The sequence below is a fragment of the Gopherus flavomarginatus genome, chromosome 10 (genome assembly GCF_025201925.1).
Source record: "Gopherus flavomarginatus isolate rGopFla2 chromosome 10, rGopFla2.mat.asm, whole genome shotgun sequence".
In the NCBI taxonomy this organism is placed as follows: Eukaryota; Metazoa; Chordata; order Testudines; family Testudinidae; genus Gopherus; species Gopherus flavomarginatus.
In genome coordinates this window covers 43,883,718-43,905,765 of record NC_066626.1, presented here as the reverse complement: position 1 = coordinate 43,905,765, position 22,048 = coordinate 43,883,718, and the positions used below count along the sequence as shown (strand labels likewise).

General features: G+C 40.3%; 1 protein-coding gene across 2 annotated transcripts in view; it reads left to right on the top strand.

Annotated features, from left to right (window-relative positions):
* Positions 1–21,545, top strand: part of PPIG (peptidylprolyl isomerase G) — a 39,256-nt gene extending 17,711 nt beyond the window's left edge. For both annotated transcript variants that reach the window (XM_050916267.1, XM_050916266.1), the window contains exons 9-13: positions 12,378–12,582; positions 14,467–14,634; positions 16,339–16,423; positions 19,832–19,968; positions 20,273–21,545. In XM_050916267.1, the coding sequence (XP_050772224.1) occupies positions 12,378–12,582; positions 14,467–14,634; positions 16,339–16,423; positions 19,832–19,968; positions 20,273–21,392 (1,715 nt within the window). In that variant the 3' untranslated portion in view covers positions 21,393–21,545. The remainder of the gene's footprint in view (positions 1–12,377; positions 12,583–14,466; positions 14,635–16,338; positions 16,424–19,831; positions 19,969–20,272) is intronic.
* The last annotated feature ends 503 nt before the right edge of the window (positions 21,546–22,048 follow it).

Here is a 22,048-nt window from a genome sequence, read left to right as displayed (position 1 = left end):
GCTTCAGGTGAGTAGCTAGGTTAGGAAGACCTGCAATTTGCCCTGCTGTAAGTATGCTTTGTAAGGTACTTTGAATTATAAACAGGGATATAACAGAATCTGCCTCTTTCTCTGGAAAGAATGCTCTGCTCTGCTGTGCTCTTCCAGAGCTGAACATGGGGTTGGAAGTTAGCCCCTGCTCCTCTGACAAAATAATTCAGTACAAAGATTGCTCTCATTGTGATGGAGAACCCCAGTAGAGGAGCCTCAGGATGCCTGTTTGATAGGAATTTTAACAGGGACCTTCTTGCTTTCTCATTCTTAGCACCTTCCAGATGATGCCTACTCGGAAGGGTTGCAACAAGGATGTTGAAGCACAAGACAAGGATTACCCTGTTTCTTTGGCCTAAGGGAAGCAGACAAACATTCATACTTGAACTTCTTGATTTATTTCCCTCCTCTTTCATGCTATTCTTCCATCTTCTGATATGATTGGCAGAAGAATGGCTTTGGGTTATGAAGTGATCTCCTTCATTCCCAAAAGTCAGTGATAGACTGCATTATGGCTAGGGATGTCTACAAGTTGACAACTTTTTCTGCTGGTTCATAAGATGTCCTGGATATTAGGATGTCAAATTTTATTTTCTAGCAGTTTCCTTGGATAGCACTTGTCTTGTGACAGACATAATATTCTAACAGTGAATGGGAAGGGCTAGTAGATATAGATGAATATATATAATGGATAGAGCTTGTGGGCAAGACAGTCCCTTGCCTGATACATGTATCCTAGTCCACCCTGTTCCCTTCATAGGGCTATTCTAAAAGGTTGGAAACTGAATGACTAACAGAGGTTTTAGTTGGAGCTGAACTGTCTGGTGTCTTAAGACCCTGCTTGAGGGCTTTAAAGTAGCACCGAGCAAAAAAATAAAAGAAATAAATATAAAATCTTTTTCCTTTAACTTTTCCTGAAAGAAAACAGACTTCTGGAGAGATCTGACTGTCTGATCCAACCTGTATGTCTGAGTCCTGGGCCCTCTTCTTGTGCCTCTTCGCCTGGGTACTGCTAGGAGTCTGGAGATCCTGCTTCCTGTAGCTGCTCTGATATGCCGCAGAGGGAGATTGCTGCCAGGGCCGTGGGTTGAGCCATTCAACAGACCATGAGGCACAGTACTAGATACTGGTGGGCAGCAGGAGAACATGGAGAACAAGAGGTCTTAGAGGCGCCAGGAGCGGGCAGGTGGAGGGCAGAGCTGAGTACGGGGAGGAGTGTGGGCCCCTAGGAAGGGGCACTAATGCTGAACCAGCTTGATGAAGGTGCTACCTGCAGACTGACGGAGTTCGTGGTGAGTGGAGGACTCTGCTGTTAGCAGAGAGAGGCCTGTGCAGGCTACTGCAAGATGAAATCTATCCCTGTTGTGGGAGATGACTGTATGGCTAAATTGGTTCGCTGAGGGCATGACCAGGACCCCGCTGGTGAGCTGTGATGACCTGAGTACCTGGAGATGGGAGGAACAGTCTGTCGTCACATCAGCAAAAGGATATTGGTTCAGCTGCAGTCCAAGGCTGAGTGATGGGGCAGGAGAGACCCTTGGAGTCATGGTCAGGAAGAGGCCAGGGAATCCAGATGTGAGGACCAATACCTGGGAGGTGAGCGGAACAGAGTACTACTGGTGGTCGTGGAAGACCAGCAGCAGAGAGGCATCAAACAGTGGAGCTATGCAGTATTTTACTGCAGGAGGCAAGAGGGAGCATGTGCTATGAAGTGTGGCAGTTACTGGAGAAGACTGCTTCAGGGGAACTGGCATAAAGACAAAAGAAGGGTGGGTGGGTTCCTGGAGAGAGTGACCAAAAATATCTTTTTGCAGTTTGATCATCATCTCATAGGAAGGGAGGCTGAACTAAAACACTTTTAGCTTAGGTCTTGGTGAGGTGGCAATATGCAGGGAAGGAAGAGGGTGAATGGATTACAAGGCTGTATCTGTGAGGACTAGAAATAAAGCTGACAAATCTTGGGTTTTGTGGGGAGCTTCAGTGAGGTCAGAGGGAATGGCTTGAGTTGCAGTAGGAGTATGGTTTTGGGTTGGAAGGTGTAAAGTTGGTTTAAAAATAATTTGGGTAGAGATTGGGTTCTCAGATACTATTAATTGGGTAAAAATAAGGGGATTGTATTCTAGGGTACTGTCATGGATGATAGAAATACAATGTGGAGGAGAGGAATTGTGCTTCTGCAGAAAAGTGATAAATGTGGGATATGGGTGAAGGGAATTAAGGATTGCTTGGTTACTTGATTGTTGGGCTAATTTACTTGGTCTTTGGGCATAGTTGGAAGGCTGTCTCTGAGGAGTGCAGAGAGCAAAGAGCATGACAAGTGACAGAAGTCTAAAACAGAAGCTACGACTTGGAGTTAGATAGGTTTCTTGCCAAGGTGAGGGGAATGTATTACCAATCTTTTCTCCCCTTTGACACCTCAGAGAAATTGATAATAAAGAAATCTATAACATGGGGGGAAAAGGGAAATAAATAGTAATCGATATAAATTAGATGTTATTAAGTATACAAAATTGATAAAGGAAACTAAAGACAAAGGGGCAAAAATCATGGCTGGTAGGGTGAAGAAGTTTTTAAAATATATTCGGAACAAAAGAAATCCTAGTAATGGGTATTGGCCCATTACTACATGGAGATAGTAACGTTGTTAATGGTGCAAAAGAGGCAGAAGTGTTCAATAAATATTCCTTTTCTGTATTTGGAAAGACTTGTACTTGTATCACATGAGGACGATGAAGTACTTTCTAGTTCATTAGTAACTAAGGAGGATGTCATCATCAGCTAAGGATGTGTTTTAAAATCAGCAGGACTGGATAACTTTCAGCCAATTGCAAGTGTTGGCTGAGGAGATCTTTGGCCCACTGATATTAATTGTTGTTAAATCTTGGAATACCAGGGAAATTCCAAAAGTCTGGAAGAGTGCTAATATTGTGTCACTATTCAAAAAGAGCAAGTGGCATGATCTGGGTAACCATAGGTCAGTTAGTCTAACATCAGTCTCAGCAAAACAACAGAAAAGCTGGTATAAGATTCAACTGTTAATGAATAGGAATATTAATGCAAGTGAGCATGGTTTTGTGGAAACTAGGTCTTACCAAACAAATAAAATTTAATTCTTTTACATTACAGGTTTGGTTGATAAAGGTAACTTTAGATGTAATATATGTAAACTTTTGTATGGTATTTAATTTAGTACCGCATGATATTCTGTTTAAAAAAATATTATAATATGATGAATAACTGGCTAACTGACATCTCAAAGTAGTTGTCAGTAGGAAATAATAATTAAAGTGTTTCTAGTGGAGTTTTGCAGGGATCAGTACTAGGCTTGATGTCTCGTATTTTCATCAATGATCTGAAAATAAATATAAAAAAATAAATTTTGCAGATGACACAAAGATTGGTTAAGTGGTTAACAGTCATACAGAGTGATTTGGAACATGTGGTGAACTGAGCCCATTCAAACAAAATGCAATTTAATATAGCCAAATGAAAAGTTACATAGTAAGGAATAAGGAACCTACAGAATGGGGGACTGTATCTTGGAAAGCAGATTTAGGGATCATAATGTACAAGTGACTGAACTTGAGTTTCCCGTGTGATTCTATGGCAAAAAGGACTGTTGTGATTCTTAAGATATATGAACAGGGGAGCAGTAAGTAGGGTGATGATTTTACCTCTGTATACAGCATTGGTGAAAGAGACTAGAATGCTATGTCCTGTTCTGGTATCCTTTTAAAAATGTGAACGGTGGAAAAATTGGAGAAGGTGCAATACAAAAATGATTCGGGGGCGAGAGAAAATGCCTTGCAGTCAGAGACTGAGAGCACAATCTGTGATTTGGCGGTTACTTGATTAGTGTATAAGTATCGTAATGGAAAGAAAATACTGGTACTAGTGTGCTATTTAATCTAGTGGAGAAAGGCATAACAAGAACCAGTGACTGAAAGTTGAAGCCAGACAAATTAAAATTGGAAGTTGGACATGAATCACTGTGAAGGTGATTAACCATTTGAACAAACTACAAAGGGAAGTGGTGAATTCTTCACCTCTTGATGTCTTGAACTCAAGACTTGGAAGCTTTTCTGGAAAACATGCTTTAGCCAAACACAAGTCACTGTGCTCAATACAGGAAATGTAATGGCCTGTGGTATACCAGAGGTCGGATTATATGATCTAATGGTCTTCTCTGGCCTGAGCTTTATGAATCTGAGTTAAGTCTGCCTGTTGGGCCAGATGCTATCTCCCATTCAAGCCCAATAGTCTGTGGTGTCATAATAGCGGCTACATTTCATAAGAGGTTTGAAGTGTGGAGAGTGGACAGCTATGCCATTTGGCTATGATTTATGAAGTCTGATATATTCTGGACAATATGGTGGATGGGTTGGGGAGGAAGGGGCCTGTTTTAAACATATTTATAGGCTGAAATTTTATAAGAAAAAGAATGGAGAGAAATAACATCTGGCTGTCAGCCTAAGTCCTCTTTCTTTTATAAACCCTGACAGTGAGTTCTCTGCTTTGGCCTGTAATTGACGGGGGGGCAAGCTTGTCCTGGTATTCAAGAAGGAATATTTGCCTTTGTACATAAACGATCATGTGTTTGCAGAAAATCCTTATAATTCTTTATGTTCACTTTGCACAGCATTTTCACAACATTCCATGTTCATCCTCTTCCACAAATAAGTCAGCCATTGAAGTAAGCTTGCAACGGTTGCTTGCATTTTACATTCTGCTCTGTTCAGGTAGGCAGTCTACCCTGGAGAGTTCCTTACCTTCAGTTCCCACTTACTTAGTAGTCAGTTTGAGGTAGCAACTTTATTACAGATCTAAACTTGCCACAGAGTTGGAAATAAAATTGCTTCCCAAATTGGTTTTGACAAGGTCTAGACAATATTATCACAGGAAAGGTGAACTGCAGAACTTGACTTCACCCGTTCTTTCATTCTTTACGCAGACATTTCTTAATTGGGGCTTGGAGGCATCTTGTTTCACTTAAGTTTAGATAGGAAGAAATGCAGTGATGTTTTCCAGGAGGATGCTGTCCTGAGTGGAGAGACAGTCAAGTTCTTCTATGTTTGGGAAGAATATGAAAGTAGAGTACCATAGGCCTTTTTCAAGAGTTAGTTCAGAGCTAACTGATTGAACTGTTATCTATTGGCTGTTCAGCAGAGTATGTGGTGATGCCTCTGTTTGTGTACAGCAATGGAAGAGTGGACATTTCATCCGAGACTCCTTTTCACGAAATGCATTTGTAAACTCTTAATTTTTCAATTTTAAAAATGCACCCATCATGTTCACTGGACAGATGTACAAATACAAAATTTATGTAACAAATAATTTACTAAGTTGACATTCTATACAAACCGTATAAATAAGCCTCTTAGGCAAAAGCTTTGAGAAAATAGACTTTATGCCTTATTCTTCTGTGTTGGACCAACAATGAAAGCAGATGATGGAGTAGAGGCCTCTCCCTTGAAAACATTCTGCCAGCAGCTTTAAGGATGCTTAACAAGCTTGTCAGATGACTTCAGTTACCGTGGTAGTGCATAACTAAAGAAATGGTCTCAAGTGGTTAAGAGCCAAACCATATATGCCTTCTAAAAGAGAACTTTTCACTTTGAATTGGGCCCAGAAGTGAACAGGAAGCTAACAGTCTATGTAGCACTGATATAGTGTCTGTGGCCAACTGCAGTAGGCAGTCAGGCCTTTGCAATCTGTACCAGCTGAAACTTCCAAGTGAGAATATTGAGAACGTTATGCTAATCCATTCTGTAGGTCACAAAGGTATGAATAATTGTGAAGTTGTGTAAAACTGAAAAGTGATTACAGTTGTTTTAGGTGCGGTTGGGGAAAGACACTTTTGGCCAGCGTATCATCTCGGGCTCAAAAAAGTACCCATAAATTGCAAATCCCCTTGTTTAGGATGAGCAAATTCAGGGGCAAAATACCATGCCCATCAGCTCATCTAGAAGCTTCTCTGCAGTGAATAGCCATCTCATTGCTGGCTGGATTCAGCTTCACCAGCTTGCTGTCATCCAAGTCACTGTCTCAGCCAGGCACTGGAAAAGCAAAGAGAGCACCCAGTCTGCATGCAATGAAAAAAATAGTTGCATTTCACCAGTGTACATGTAGCACCTCAATATAAATTCCTCTGGAAAGCCATTGGACCAGCAAGCCAACACCACCATCTGATATTTCTCTGAAAGAGCAGAACCACTTCAGTGATCTTACCCGCCCATCCAGACAGCTTTTGAAATTGTTGCTTCCATCACTAGAGGGCAATCGAAGAGTCAGCCAAATATAACCAATCAGAAACTGGATTGACTGTCTCATTACTGCATGCCTCGTTGACTTTATCCAGAAAAGACATATTTGAGACAAGGTGGTAGTAAGAGTGTTTAGATGAAGGGATGGTTATCAGTAGCCTAATTACTGCTCGTATGAGAAACAGTGGCATCTTGCCCTTCCTTAGAAAGAATTAACACGCACTGCCAATAGCAAACACAGTGTCTATCTACTTGATCTTGCTAGCCATGAGGGACGTGTCCAGCTTGCAGACAATAACCTGAAGTTCCCCCAGCAGATCAAGAGTATATGATGGAAGTTGGCTGAAACTCAGCCAGAGATGATGTGAATGCTTTGCCTTCCAGATGTGGATCTGTCCCCACTGATTTGGTTATTCCAGTCCACATCAGAGCAGACTTTTCTGTGATAACATTAAAAAGCTTAATGTAGTGAGAAATACTAACCTCTGATTACAGGTGATGCATCGATACTGGAGAAATAAGTTGCTGTTGCTTCCATGATGTCCATCATACTGGATTCTATATACACTTTTTGCAGTTGATGATAATTGTTGGGATACAGCTACCTCCAACCCTTATGATCTGTCAGGATGGTGTAATAATAACTGGAAAACAAATGGCAATGCTGTCTTAGCTACTGGTTGAATAATGCACTGACTGTACAACCTTTAGGTCTAAGACATGTGAAACAGAATTGGGTCAGAGAGATTTGTTCCCTCTGTGTGTTGCTATCTTGCAGGTCCCCAAAATTACATCTTTTCAAAAACGAGTGTGCTGTTGACTTGGCTTGCCCTTCTATTTAATGGATGGGGAAAGGAGGAGTAACTGTTGTCTTTATATCCCCTCCTTTGGGTAGAAGAGGTAGTTAGCATAGATAAATGACTGGGCAAGAGATTATAGATGTGAATATCTGAATGATATTTATTATTTTTTCTGTTTTTTTTAGGGTTATCACCTCTTTTATAAAAAACAAACAAAACCGAACTAGCCCAGCTTGAGGGCTGAACATGACAATCCCTGCTCTGACCACTTATATCTGTGACTATGATTATGGAACTCAGTCAAAAGTCAGACCTTTTATTAATGACAGCTGAGTCGTTTGAAGGACCTAAAGTTGTTGTTTTCCAGAATGAATACACTGCTCCTGAATTAGCAGTTTATACCCCTCTAAGGGGGATTTCCAGGTATACACTAGTTCAAGAGAAGTTCTTCACTTCCTCTAGCTCTGTACATAGAGGTAGTCCTCTCCTTCTGACGACTGCCTAGGGGTTCTACTTGAAATATGGAATTAACTGAGTTCCCATTTCATTTTCAAAATAACTAGTATATAACTTTCAGTACATGGTTTGAGTTAAAAGGTTGAACCCAGTAAAACCAACTCATTGTTCTTAAGTTCTCTGGATACATGAAAGCTTCATGTTGTCTGGGGCTGCCAACGGAGGTCTCTGCTGGAGTGGAGTTTCTCTGCAACTTCATTTTTGCAGAATTAAGGATCTTCACAGGAAAGAAGCTGGTTGTCAGCCTTCAGTTATTTAGAGGTGTTGAGGGGCTCGCTTCTGTTGAACTGTGGAGCTCCAGTCATTTCAACCTCCATGGGTTTGTAAACCTGCAGTGAAGAAAATTGAGGCTATATTTTGTGGAATTGAGGCCATTTTCCTGAAGAACAGCTACTCCAGCGTATTAGCTCAATATTCATTTTATAATCAAATTTTATTCCATCACAGCTAGGTACGGATGACACCTCTCTGCACTATCAAAGCCCCTGTGTTCGGCTCACCTCGGTGGCTTCTTTTGGTGCTCTTTCTCATGGCTCCTTCCAGAGGAGACAATGTTTTAGTTTGCAGCTTCAGAGGGGGATTCACTGAGTTGGTGCACATCTTCTGAGGTAGCAGCATCCACTTTCCAGCTGTACTGACTTCCTGTGCCCACATTTTTGTGCTCCTGCCTCCCCCTTTGCAAACAACCCTGCCTTAGAAGGAAGTTTGAGGCTCTAAAACTTGTACCAAGCAGACATTCCATTTTCTGTACATTGGGGTATGCCAGCTGAAATCAGCATAAACCAGTAGTGAAACTGATTAATTAACTTCTAAGATAGCTCTCGTTAACTGTTTAAGTAGACGAACATGATCCCAGCTGGGAGTCATATTCAAATTTAAAATCCTTCTTTGACTCTGAAGTCTGTTTTTAAGATCATAACAAACTTTCTGCTTAAATGCAGTTTTCTACAGACACAATGGGGATTCATTTTTTAAAAAAAATTCTTTTGGCATTTCTTGTCTTCTCTGGTGCCTGAGATTGAGCCTTTTACCGTACAAAACTGTCCTATAGCCAGTGATGTTTTTCTTTGGGTGTGCGGGGGATAAAACTTAAAATTAATTGTATTAGTCAATTATAATGATGTTCCAGAGTCTGAAAATATCCTACAACTCCCCTATTTTGACAGTCTTTTGGAGAGGTGGGGACAAGTCGGGCTGGAGAATAGCTTGGATTGAATTGATTAATATATCTAGTTGAGACATTCTTTTTATTTTTTATTTTACTTGATTGATGAAAGGATGAAATACATTATATTGTTTAAAATTGTGTCTTTTACACTACTACTTTTGCCATCCTCTCCTTTTTAATGATACCTTCTTCACATACTGTCAAAGTTAAGAAATTAGGTTCTCAATCCAGGCCCTAATGGACTTGATATCTGCCTCCAAAAGTGACACTGAACTCCTTTTCATTTAGAGGCCAAGGATATGATAAGACATAGAAACTGGCATACAGTATCAGATTAATGGTCCATCGAGCCCAGTATCCTTTCATGGACTGTTGAAGAAGGTGCAAGGAACTTTATAGTGGATAATTGTGGAAAAACCTACCCATAGTGGAGGTTTCTTTCTAACCTGAGGCAATTAGTAGTTGGCTTGCACCATCATACTTCTTGGCATATTTTTGTGGAAAAATGATGAGCTCTGAGGGTCACTTCTATTTTCTGAGCTCAGTTTCACTTAAGAAGAATTATCTTGTTCTTGGGTCTTCCCAAATCTATGGTATTTCATGCTGAACTAGCTGCTAGGTGGATCAGCCTAGGTCATCTGCTGCTGCTATCAAACTGGTTTAATTGGGTTTCAATAGAATAGATTGTCTGTCTGAGATTGAGAGTACGTCTACACTACAAGATTATTCTGATTTTATATAAACTGGTTTTATAAAACAGATAGTATAAAGTCAAGTGCACGCAGCCACACTAAGCACATTAATTCGGCGGTGTGTGTCCATGGTCCGAGGCTAGTGTCAATTTCCGGAGCATTGCACTGTGAGTAGCTATTCCGTAGCTATCCCATATTTCCCGCAGTCTCCCCTGCCCCTTAGAATTCTGGGTTGAGATCCCAGTGGCTGATGGGGCAAAAATCATTGTCGCAGGTGGTTCTGGGTAAATGTCGTCAGTCATTCCTTCCTCTGGGAAAGCAACGGCAGACAATCATTTCGCGCCCTTTTTCCCTGGATTGCCCTGGCAGACGCCATAGCACGGCAACCATGGAGCCCGTTCAGCCTTTTTTTTTTTTTTTTTTTACAGTCACCGTATGTGTACTGGATGCCGCGGACACAGGCGATACTCCAGCGCTACACAGCAGCCTTCATTTGCTTTTGCATGATAACAGAGATAGTTACCAGTTGTTCTGTACCGTCTGCTGCCGGTGTAAATTGGCAATGAGATGACTGTTATCTGTCATTCTGTACTGTCTGCTGCTATCATGGGTGCCCTTGGCTGAGATCGGCCCGGGGCGCAAAGGCAAAACTGAGAATGACTCCCCGAGTCAATCCCTCCTTTATGGTTTCTAAAAATAGAGTCAGTCCTGCCTAGAATATGGGGCAAGTGTACTAAAGAACCAGTGTATCAGAGAGCACAGCTGCTCCATGTCAGATCCTGCAGAAATGATGAGCTACATGCCATTCACAGGGGGGTGCCCCTGCAACAACCCCACCTGTTGCTTCCCTCTTCCCCCAACCTTCCTGGGCTACCATGGCAGGGTCCACCCCATTTGTGTCATGAAGTTATAAAGAATGCAGGAATAAGAAACAGTGACTTGTTAGTGAGATAAAATGAGGGGGAGGCAGCCTCCCGGTGCTATGACAGTCCAGGCAGGACATTAAGCGGTGTGGGGGAGAGGAGCCCAGCATCCCGGTACTATGACAGTCCAGGCAGAACATTAAGCGGTGCGGGGGAGAGGAGCCCAGCATGCCGCTGCTATGATAGTCCAAGCAGGACAGAATCTTTTCTTTACACAGGAAAGGGAGGGGGCTGATGGAGCTCAGCCCCCAGTTGCTATGATGAGGACAGTTACCAGCTGTTCTGTACCATCTACTGGGAATAACCTAGAATCATTCCTATTTTCACCCAGGTGCCCCCGGCCAGCCTCACCTGAAGCCAGCCAGGAGCACTCACGGGTTGATAACAAGGACGGTTACCAGTCCTACTGCACCGTCTGCCACCGGGCAGGGGAGAGGAGTGGATACTGCTCTTCACTGCTGCAGCATCGCGTCTACCAGCAGCATTCAGTAGACATAGAGTGACATTGAAAAAAGTCAAGAAACGATTTCTTTCCCTTTTCTTTCATGAGGGGGCGATGGGGAGTAAATTGATGAGCTATTCCCTGAACCACGCCGGACAATGTGTTTGAACCTACAGGCACTGGGAGCTCAGCCAAGAATGCAAATACTTTTCGGAGACTACTGGGGACTGTGGGATAGCTGGAGTCCTCAGTACCCCCTCCCTCCCTCCATGAGCGTCCATTTGAGTCTCTGGCTTCCCTTTACGCTTGTCACGCAGCACTGTGTAGCCTGGAGATATTTTTTTCAAACGCTTTGGCATTTCGTCTTCTGTAACAGAGCTTTGATAGAACAGATTTGTTTCCCTATACAGCGATCAGATCCAGTATCTCCAGTACAGTCCATGCTAGAGCTTTTTTTGGATTTGGGACTGCATGGCCACCCATGCTTATCAGAGCTCCACGCTGGGCAAACAGGAAATGAAAATCAAAATTTCACGGGGCTTTTCCTGTTTACCTGGCCACTGCATCAGAGTTCAGATTGCTGTCCAGAGCGGTCACAGTGGTGCACTGTGGGATACCGCCCGGAGGCCAATACGTTGATTTGCGGCCATACTAACCCTAATCTGATATGGTAATACCGATTTTAGCGCTACTCCTCTTGCCGGGAAGGAGTACAGAAACCGATTTAAAGAGCCCTTTATAGCGATATAAAGGGCCTCGTAGTGTGGACGGGTACAGCGTTAAATCGATTTAACGCTGCTAAAATAGGTTTAAACGCGTACTGTAGACCAAGCCTGAGATCATGTTAATACTGGAAACTAGAGAACAAATTCCTTATAAGACTTTTCATTCTGTGTTATACTTTAACGTAAGATTGCTGCTAAAAAGAAGTAATATTTTAGTACAATTAAAGTGCTAAGCGTTACTGAGTGTTCACAGTTGGTAATAAAATTTTTTCTTTGTAATTATAAATAAATTAAAATGGGCTATTATGTATTGTTTTAAAAATTTCTCCATTATTTGTTTGACAGAATTATTTTCCACCAAATCTTCATTATGTATTTACCATAATGACTTTAGTTACAAGATAAAGTATTGAGTCAGAATTATTTAGGAAGTTTGGGAGATATTAGATAGAATTGTCTATTCTGAGCTTTCAGTGGAACTGTTTGACATCTAAGGCCACGTCCAGACTAGGGTATTAAAATCGATTTTAGATACGCAACTTCAGCTACGTGAATAACGTAGCTGAAGTCGAATTTCTAAAATCGAGGTACTCATCCGTCCAGACGGCACGGCATCGATGTCCGCGGCTCTCCGTGTCGATTCCGGAACTCCGGGTTGATGGAGTTCCGGAATCGATGTAAGCGCGCTCGGGGATTGATACATCGCGTCCAGACTAGACGCGATATATTGATCCCCGAGCAATCGATTTTAACCCGCCGATGCCGCGGGTTAGTCTGGACGTGGGCTTAATGTATGTCTTTGTAACTTTGATTTATAGCCAAGAAAGAAGAGAGGAAAAGACACAAGTCATCCTCCTCATCCAGTGATTCAGAAAGTTCAAGTGATTCAAAATCTTCTTCTGATTCATCATCTGATTCTGAAAGTGCTTCTGAAGAGAAACCTAAAAAGAGAAAAAAGAAACACAAGAAAAATTCTAGAAAACATAAGAAGGAAAAGAAAAAGAGAAAGAAAAGTAAGAAAAGGTAGGATTATTTTGCTATTCTAAAAGACTTTTGGAACCAGTCCATATTGGTTTTTGTTAAAAATGTAAAACTTAATATATGTTAGTACATATGCTGTAGAAAAATAAATGTTTTCAGCTAGCTACTTTCTTGTTTTGGTCTTGATATAGGAAATTTCTGTGAATAAGATCGCTTCGGTTTTTGCACATACATAATATTCTTTGGTACATGCCTGTTTGAACTAGCACCAGTTAGGTGTGTGAGGATTGCAGGCTTCTTGATTATTTTTTTTTGTAAATAACTTCAGTTTTCCTGCTTTAGTACTATACGTTATTGCCAGTGTATGTAACAAGAGCCACTTGTGTAGTTTGGATTGAGATTTTCATGTGTTGATTTGTAAAATTGCACATTGTAAAGTTAATGCCTTGACTCATTTTTATATTCATTAACTTGAATTAATTTATACACAGTGAGACTTTATAATGTATGATGTATACAGGTCTAAAATGAACAAAATTAAAGCTCAAACGTATTAACACCTTAATTTACTGATGTGTAACTTGTAATAACTTCTCAAAAATCAGGTGCCAAAGTTAAACCTGTCAAGTGCTTTTGAAAATTTTACCCAAGCACACCAAAGTCTCCTTAAAAGGCAATGTAACTTTAGGCTCCTAAGTCACTTGGCTGCTTCTGAAAATGTTACCCCCAGGTTACTACAGTATTCCCATGCAAAAATCTGACTTAGAGGTAAAGTTGTACAAGTATGTTTTCTTTCAGTGCAACCACTAAGAATTGAGGAAATCATCTGTTACAGCAGTACTATTCTTCGGACCAGCCTCAGCTTCATGTATCTTACCATCTAAATGCACTCACCTTTCTCATGCTCCCTTTAGATTCCGACAAATAATTATACAATTCCTCGCAGTTTTATATTCAAACACACAATCTGAACGTGACTCTTTTTATATAAATTTTCCAAACTCCGTTTCTTCTAAAGTAGAGTTGGCTGAAACTTTCAATTTGTGAGAAATTTTGGTATTTGGAAATTTGATTTCATTCAAAGTCAGGCAGCCCATGGAGCCAGCTGGCCCAGGAGTCTGGAAGCCCTGGGGTTCCCAGCCCAGGGCAGTCTTCATTGTGTGCCTGCCATAGAGTCACAGACCTTGGAAGCCCATACCAGGATCTCCAGGTTCCCGTCTCAGTGGCAGGTACCTTGGAAGGACTATGAGCCAAGGTTCTCAGGATTTTCAGGCTTGTGGCTGTTGAGCTAGGAGCTGGACTCTTGTGGCTTCCATGCTCTCAGCTCCACAGAAGGCAGCCTGGAAGCCCTGGCATGGCAGGGCTGCGCTGAGAGCTACAGGCCATGGATGCTCAGGCTCCTCAGAAAATTTACAACCAGCTCTAATCTAAAGATACAATATAAGTATATTCAGCAATTCACTGTATGTATTAAAAAATCGTTGGTTAAAAATCTTTTATAATGTCAGTTAGGAATACATACATAATATACATCTCTGAGTGAAGACCTCATGGGAGCAAAATGGCTGCTGTTTTTGAAGCCTTAGCCTTTATTTTATATGTGTAAATAGTTTCAAATATCTGTAAGTGCTTGGGTTGATAACTTTCAGATTTTTGTGCCTTAGCTAGATTTTTTTTATTACTACTACAAAGACCATTAAGTATAACTTGCAGAACTCAGACCTTTTCTAAATTGCTCTGATGACCAAGTAAATAATTCCTCTTTTTTTTTTTTTTTTCCTATGTGTACCTTCAGTTGACAACGCTTCTGAAGTACTTAAGTATAGACAGGTTGAGAGAGAGACCTTTCCTAGAAAGCCCAAATCTAAAGTACACAAATATTTAAAACTGAAGCATTGATAGCTTTTTGTTTGTGTATAAATAAAGCTCATCCAGTGCAAGTGAAGATGAAAACCCTGAAGCACAGCCACTGTCTACTGTCCGTCCTGAGGAGATCCCTCCTGTACCAGAAAACAGGTTCCTCATGAGAAAAAGTCCTCCTAAAATAGATGAAAAAGAAAAAGAAAGGAAGAGCAGGGAGAAGGAAAAAGAGAGGTAAGCTTACATATGTTTGAGTGGGACTGCACACTGACAATGATGTGATCAAGTCAGTACTTTTAGATTCATAGGTGAAGTCCAGGTTTCCCATGTGGTGCTTAACCACTGGCACGTTATGAGCAGTGACACTTCAGATTTCATAAAATGTTCTTGTGTTTAAGGGTGAGTAGTGTGGATATTACAATGATACATTTTAAGGGAATTTTACAAGGAAAATAATGTAAGAAGGAATAGAGGAGAATTTAATCACTGACTTGCAAATACAGTTTCCACTTGAGATGGCTGGCTCTGGGGATTTACAAACAGTATATGGAGCCTTTCACTTCAAGGGTAGATCGCTGCTTTAGTATCAAGAGTTGTATGCAGCACAGTTGTAGCTGTGTTGGTCCCAGGAAATTAGAGAGACGAGGTGGGTGAGGTAATATCTTTTATTGGACCAACTTCTCTTAGTGAGAGAGAGCAGCTTTCATGCCACACAGAGTTCTTGAGACCTTTCCCAGATCTGAAGGAGAGCTCTGTATGGCCCCCATGCTTCTCTCTCCACCAGAAGTTGGTCCAGTAAAAGATATTACCTCACACGCCTTGACTCATTAGTATCGAGTGGAAATTCAGCACCATATTACAGTTTAATGGCTCATATGAAATATTATGTTTCTCAATTCAGTTTCTGATGAACCACCTTAAATTGGACACTGATTCTTTCTGCCATACCTTATCAGACCAATAGTTAATATTTTCTAGTATCTTATTACTGACTATAGCCAGTACAGACATTTCTGAGACAAGTGCAAGAAACATTATAATGGATAGTTATGAAATAAACTGCCCATATAGGAAATGTATTCCTGCCCACATGCAGTTAGTGGTTTACTTTACAGAGATTTGTATTCCCTGTACTAGACAAGAGAAAAAGTATATCTGTTGTTGTTGATATATGTGCATGATTCTCTTACTGTGCTCTTGGCCTCAATATTATCTTGTGGGAGGGAGTTCCATTGGACCAGGCAGATGACTCTCAGCCTTAAGTTCTCTCTCCAGATCAAGGTTGGAGCACACTAGTCAGTTAGTGCAGTCAATTTTGTACAGCACAAGCCATGATGGCACAATACCTATCCTGAGGCTAAACAGAGTTGTTCACTCCTTGGAACATTTCACAAGCTGTAATTCCACTGCAAATTATTATTTATTTTTGCAGCACTCGAAAGAGTGCTTAGATACATTGGAGAAATGTTTAAAGAGACCAGGTTCCTATCCTTAAGAACTTAGAACAAATTTAGGCAGAAGGTTGAACGATAGGAATGAGGAAAGGGCAGCCTTATATTATGATGACACAGTGACTTTGTTTTGGCATGTACGTGTACTGAGATGTTCCTATGCCAGGTCTTTTCCAAAAATGTGTAAGAGAACACTTCTTCTCCTATCTACCCCTAAAGGGATTTTTTAAAACGTTGTATGCCTTTTTTTATACTGTGAATAGGATGATAATATTTATAGTGAAGTGATGACCATTAGTTGTTATCTGAACTAGCTGGAGAGTGAGAATTATTCTTTCTTTTCATTTTGACTGGCTTCTTTTAATTTGCAAAAGACCCAATCCAAAATAGTAGTGGAGTCTGTCTAAATGATCTTTTTCCGGTCTTTCTCCCTCCACAATTTTTAAAACCACTGTAATAGACAGCATCAATTCTCTTCATTTTTTAGTAATCCATCAAATTCCCAGTCGTCATACCAGAGAAGGCTTTTAGTGACCAGATCTGGAAGGAAAATAAAAGGAAGAGGACCAAGGGTAAGTGTAAACAAACAAACAAAAACAAACAAACAAAAAAAACCCAACCTTGGTGACGATTTGCACTTTTATAGCACATATCATCTGAGGATCTCAAAGCAATTTCACATCCCTCTTGGGAGAGAGGAAGGGCGGTATTATGCCCATTTTACAGATTGGCAGAGTAAGGCATTGAGGTTAAGTGATTTAATCATATAATGAGACAGTAGTAGGGTTGGGTATAGAATCCAGTAGTTCTCACTCTACTCCTCCTGGTCTGTGCACTAGCCAGTATTGCTCACTGAATACATTTAAAAGAAAATGTATTTTTATTGTTGAAGTTTGTAAAAGAAAACTACATCTGTTTTGCTCACCCAAATTACTTGAAAGTTCAAAAGCATGAGTTGTTAATCATTTGGAATAAACTGCAAAATCTTAAATACCACTGGCAAAATCTGAGTTGGCCAGTGGTCCCATGAAAAAGTAACATTAATTTGTCATGCTCAGTGTTGGAGTTTGGTGGAAGAGATTGGTAAGCATTTTCCAAATTGCTTTAATATTGGTTTGAGGAATAGTGTTTAGTTGTAATAGGTCCCCTACTCTGAATTTCATACCTAGATGCATGACGAGTAAAATTGCATGTAGCTCAAAGCTCTGAGTTGTTGAGCCACCAACTGTTAGGAACTGCATGCCTTCCTGCCTGATTGTTCCAGTGTTCAGCAACTCCACTGCTCTGCTCATTTGGAAAAAAACTACTTTTGATATATATAAAAGTAGCGAAGCCCAAACAATCCCCAACTCTGAGGGAAAAGTGAGTGATAATCTTCTTATCTGTATATATCTTCAGAAAAACAGCCATTTTCTTCAAAGGATCCAGTATACAACAAAATTCCCCTTTATAGAGAACAGAAAACTCTCTAAGAATGTATCTGGAACGATTTTTAATATTTAAAAAAAAAATTTACTGACAGGCACCAGCAGAAAACGTGGCTCAGAAAAACAACCTAGTTCCATCAAGTGCTGACCTGTCAGGTGCCAGAGGTTTTAGATTCGGAATAGGAATCTGTAATAACAATAATCCTAAATAACAAAATTCTAAGTAAATTATTTTCTCATAATTAAATTTTAATAAAGTCCACTGAAGTTAGATTGTTAAATCAGGTTGGGGGTTTCTGTTGTACTCTATACTGTGATGGTGAGGCAACGTCTATACTAGGGGAAATGCAGAAAAAACATTCCCACTGATACTAATCCTAGATCAGCTGGATTTGTGGGAGCTCAAATATAGATTCAGCATCAATGGCTGAATCCATTTTTATCATCATTTCAGCTGAAAGCAAGCCTAATTGAAATTATGGTAAAAGCAGGCCAGAACCTGAGACCTTATCCACTTAATGGTATGTTGGGGTGGTGTCTGAGACCTTATCCACTCAGTAGCCCCTGAGACCCTATCCACTTGGGTCCCATGAACTCAGCTCAACTCTGAACTCTTCACTGAGTTTTATTTAGTGTCATACAATCAAACTACACTTGAATTGATCAGGCTGAAGTGTAGGGAATGGGTACAGGGCATACCACACATCCAAAGTTTACAGCAAACTTCTTCTTTTATGTACATTTACACATTACATTGTGTTTTCTATACGTTGCCTCCATGCATTTTGGGATTGGTTTAGTCACTTTGTAGGAACCAATCCCTGTACAGCATGCTCTGCCCATGCATGACTTACTCTTAAGCCTGGAACATAAAATGAGGTAATCTTGGCCATTGTAAATGGTTTCCTGAGTGTTACCCTTTGTCTTAGCTAGTACAAACATTCTGTTTCCAGCCTGCTGATCCACTCACCTCCCTAATTCTGCCTTTCAAGAAATGAGGCCTCACCCATGTCCAGTTATTCATGTCAAGCCTGGCCTACAATGATGAATATTTGCAGTAGCCCTTAAATTTTAAAGCTAATGGTAAAAATTTTGTAAACAATTGCTCTGGTGATGCTTTGCAAAATGTTACGGAAAGTTTTCATTGCAGGACAAGGGTGAGCAGTATTCATTCTCATGAAAAAAGTTCTTTAAACTTGATTTAATAGCTAAAAGATTTTCAGGTTCAAGCCCAACAATTCTCTTTCAAAGAATAATAATACCTGGCTCTTACATAAAACTCATTTAAGGTCTTTTGGAATTTCTGAGACTGCAGTGTGGATATTTGATCGAACATTTGAGGTATCCATTTTAACTGAATATAAAATGTAAGTGTATTATTTTTGTAATTCTATAGTGCCTAGGAGCCCTAGTCATTCAGTACGTAATTTTCAAGTGCTTGTATGTTTGTTTGTTTCCAAATATGGTTCAGATTGCATTCCTTCCAGAACTCTCTATATGCTGAGTGTATATTTGAAATAGAGCCACTTTTGAGTTACTTGAATGCAGTAAACCAGATGAAACATTTTTAATTAAAAAATGCCGCCCAGACCGCTCCCTTCCTCTCTCCACGCCCTGCACTCTTAACTCCAAAAAGGCATTTTTCTGAAACTTGCAAAGAAAGCTGCTTCTTGGCTCAGAGAGTAAGCACGAGAAATGTATGGGGGAAAAATATATATTTTTTGAGGATGCTATTAGTGAGTGAAAATGAAGATTTAAAATGAAATGGTTCTTTAACCTTTTACGTTAGTGAGAGGCCTTAATAAAGTGCTGGAAAGCTGAATTGATTTTCAGGAGGGAAATGTTCTGGTTTACAAAGGGTGGTAGATTTGAACCAAGATACTTTGCATATCAGAATTCAATAGCAGGATGCAACAAAAAAATGTGGTTATGAGACTACTTCGCAAGTTTTTATATTTCTTAACTAACTTTTTTTTAGATAATGTTATACAGGTGTTACCTTTAGTTTCAGTACTTTTACTATGAAGTTTGACTGCAGTCCAGAGGTGAGATTCTCCCCTACTTGCTGGTAATGGGACCAGAGCAATGTGAACTGGCTCTAAAAGCCCTGGATCCAGTCAAGGGAGAGTAACTGAGGAAGACAGCTGCAGACTATCTTCTGAGGATTCCCTCCACCCTAAACCCTAGTAGTGGGGATGGGAGGGGCATGTCAGATACAGAAGAGTCCTCGTAGCCTGAGACAGCTATGTGAATTGTCAGTTACTGTAAGTTGTGGAGCAGTCCACTGGCAGACTGTGGGAGGAATGTTGTAAATTATCCCAGCTCTCACAATTTATGCTAGCAACCAGTCTGGCTCCCAGAGCAGCCCAGAATGTAGGTGATGTAAGGATGACATAAATTCACTGTTCTCTCTTTTTCTGGTGGGCTCAGTTCTGTGCTGCATTTCTGGTAGGTGCAACTCAGAATCTCACCCCAAATGTATGACACATCTTGCCTACTGTGGAATATTAAACTCTGTTATATCTAACATTCTTTCTTTTTTGCCTTCTTAAGCGCTATCGGACGCCTTCCAGATCCAGGTCAAGGGATCGCTTCAGACGCAGTGAGACTCCTCCACATTGGAGGCAGGAAATGCAAAGAGCTCAAAGAATGAGAGTTTCCAGTGGAGAAAGATGGATCAAGGGAGACAAGTAAGGCACTGCTTTTTCCTATGTACGTTGGAATTTCTGTCTAGAATACAGTGGTGCCTATTTTCTCATCTGTTGTATCACAATGAATTTTTTTTATTCTCAGAATATGTGATTTTGGTGTAGTTCTCTCGTTGCTATCTTTGCTCTATCCCTTTTAAACCACCTCTCTTTATGATTATGGTAACTGTGTAGCCATTAATGTAGATGTCATAATACAAATTTAACTTCATGCGATGATTAATAGTTTCAGTAGTGAAGTTATTTTCGTTCAAAAGATTTAAAAATAAATATTTTTTTTCCCAAGGGGTGAAGTAAATGAAAATAAGAAAGATGCTCAAAAAAGCCCTGGAAGAGGAAAGGAGAAAAAAGTATCAGACCACAGACAAGTCTCTGAGAGTCCAAACAGAAGAGGGGAAAAGGAGAAGAAGACAAAAGACCACAAATCCAGTAGTAAAGACAGGGAGACAAGGAGGAATTCAGAAAAAGACGATAAGCATAATAAAAGCAAGGCCAAGAAAAGAGCTAAATCTAAAAGCCGGAGCAAAAGCAAAGAGAAATCAAAGAGCAGAGAAAGAGACACTAAGCACAACAGACATGAAGAAAAGAGAGTGAGATCGAGAAGCAAAGAGAGGGATCATGAGAGAGGTAAAGACAAGCACCACGATTCCAGAGGGAGAGAGAAAGAAAGGAGCAGAAGTAAGGAGAGGTGTAAAAGTGCAGGATCAAGAAGTAATGAACAAGATCACAGTAAAAGCAAAGACAGGGAGAAACATGGAAAATCAAGGAGCAAAGAACGTGAGCAGACTAAAGGAAAACACAGTTCCAATAGTAAAGCAAGAGAACGAAGCAGAAGCAGAGACAAAGGGAAGAGAGCCAGATCTAGAAGTAGAGAGAGAGACCGGAGTAGAAGTAGAGAGCATTCAAAAAATGAAGATAAAGAAGCAAAAAGAAAAGGAAGATCAAGAAGTAGAGAGAGAAAAGGCACACCAGAAAAATCTAAAGGAAAAGAGAATAAGAGGAGGAGAGACTCAAGGAGCCGTGAAAGAGAAGAAAGTCAAAGCAGAAACAAAGAGAAGTATCTGAACAGGGAAAGTAGAAGTTCACATAAGAAAAATGACTCTGAAAGCCAAAGGAAGAAGCGTTCAAAAAGCTGTGAAAGTAGTAGCCCTGAGACCAATAAAGATAAAAAGGCTAGTAGAGATCAGGATAAAAGTCCAGACTCAAAGAGAAGACAAAGCAGTAAGGATAGAGAATTAAAAAAATCATCTGCACACAGGAGTAGAGAAAAAGAGAAGACTAGATCTTCACTAGAAAAAGAAATTAACCAAAAATCAAAGAGTCAGGAAAGAGACCATGCCCATCGTAAGGATAAAAAGTCTGATCATGAATCAAGTCCTGGAACAGATGAAGACAGACGTGGGTGAGCTATGGACTTGTTGTTTCCATTCTGTGTCAAAGTTTGAGACATTTTGGGAACACCTTTTTTTTTTAATGTGGACTTCAGTTTGGTCTTTTGATAATCTAAAACCTGGATCATTTGTACTGCTAAAGTTTTAATAAACTTGAAATAAGAAACATTTTGTGTGTAATACAGTGTGCTGTGTTTTAACTATTTCATTACTTGTGTATCCTTTTTGTGTGTTGACAGCCAGGGGAATACCTTCTGTGTTGCATATACATTTTTAATTTATAAACGTGGTTGGCCCATCGCAAACATATGACGGCCTGTGAGGAAGCTTTTTTTAGTTGAGGGCAGGGAGAAGCTTCAAATATATGAAATGTCTTTTGAAGCTAGTAGAACTCTGCAAAGCTGTATCTGTCACTGCAGTGTAATTATATTCCTAATACAGAATTAAAAAGTCTAAGGAAATGGATGGGTGTGGGACAGAGATTTTGTAATCACAAAGTGAAATAGTTTCATTGAGCCTCCACTCTGCCTGAACTGCTGTCATGTACGGTTGATCAGTATAACAGCAGAATTCATTTCTTCTGTGGGGCAGCCATCTGCATTGGGAGCCATCTCTTTGGGAGAAATATTATTTTCATAGAAAGCATTTTTTTAACAAAAATGCTAATAATT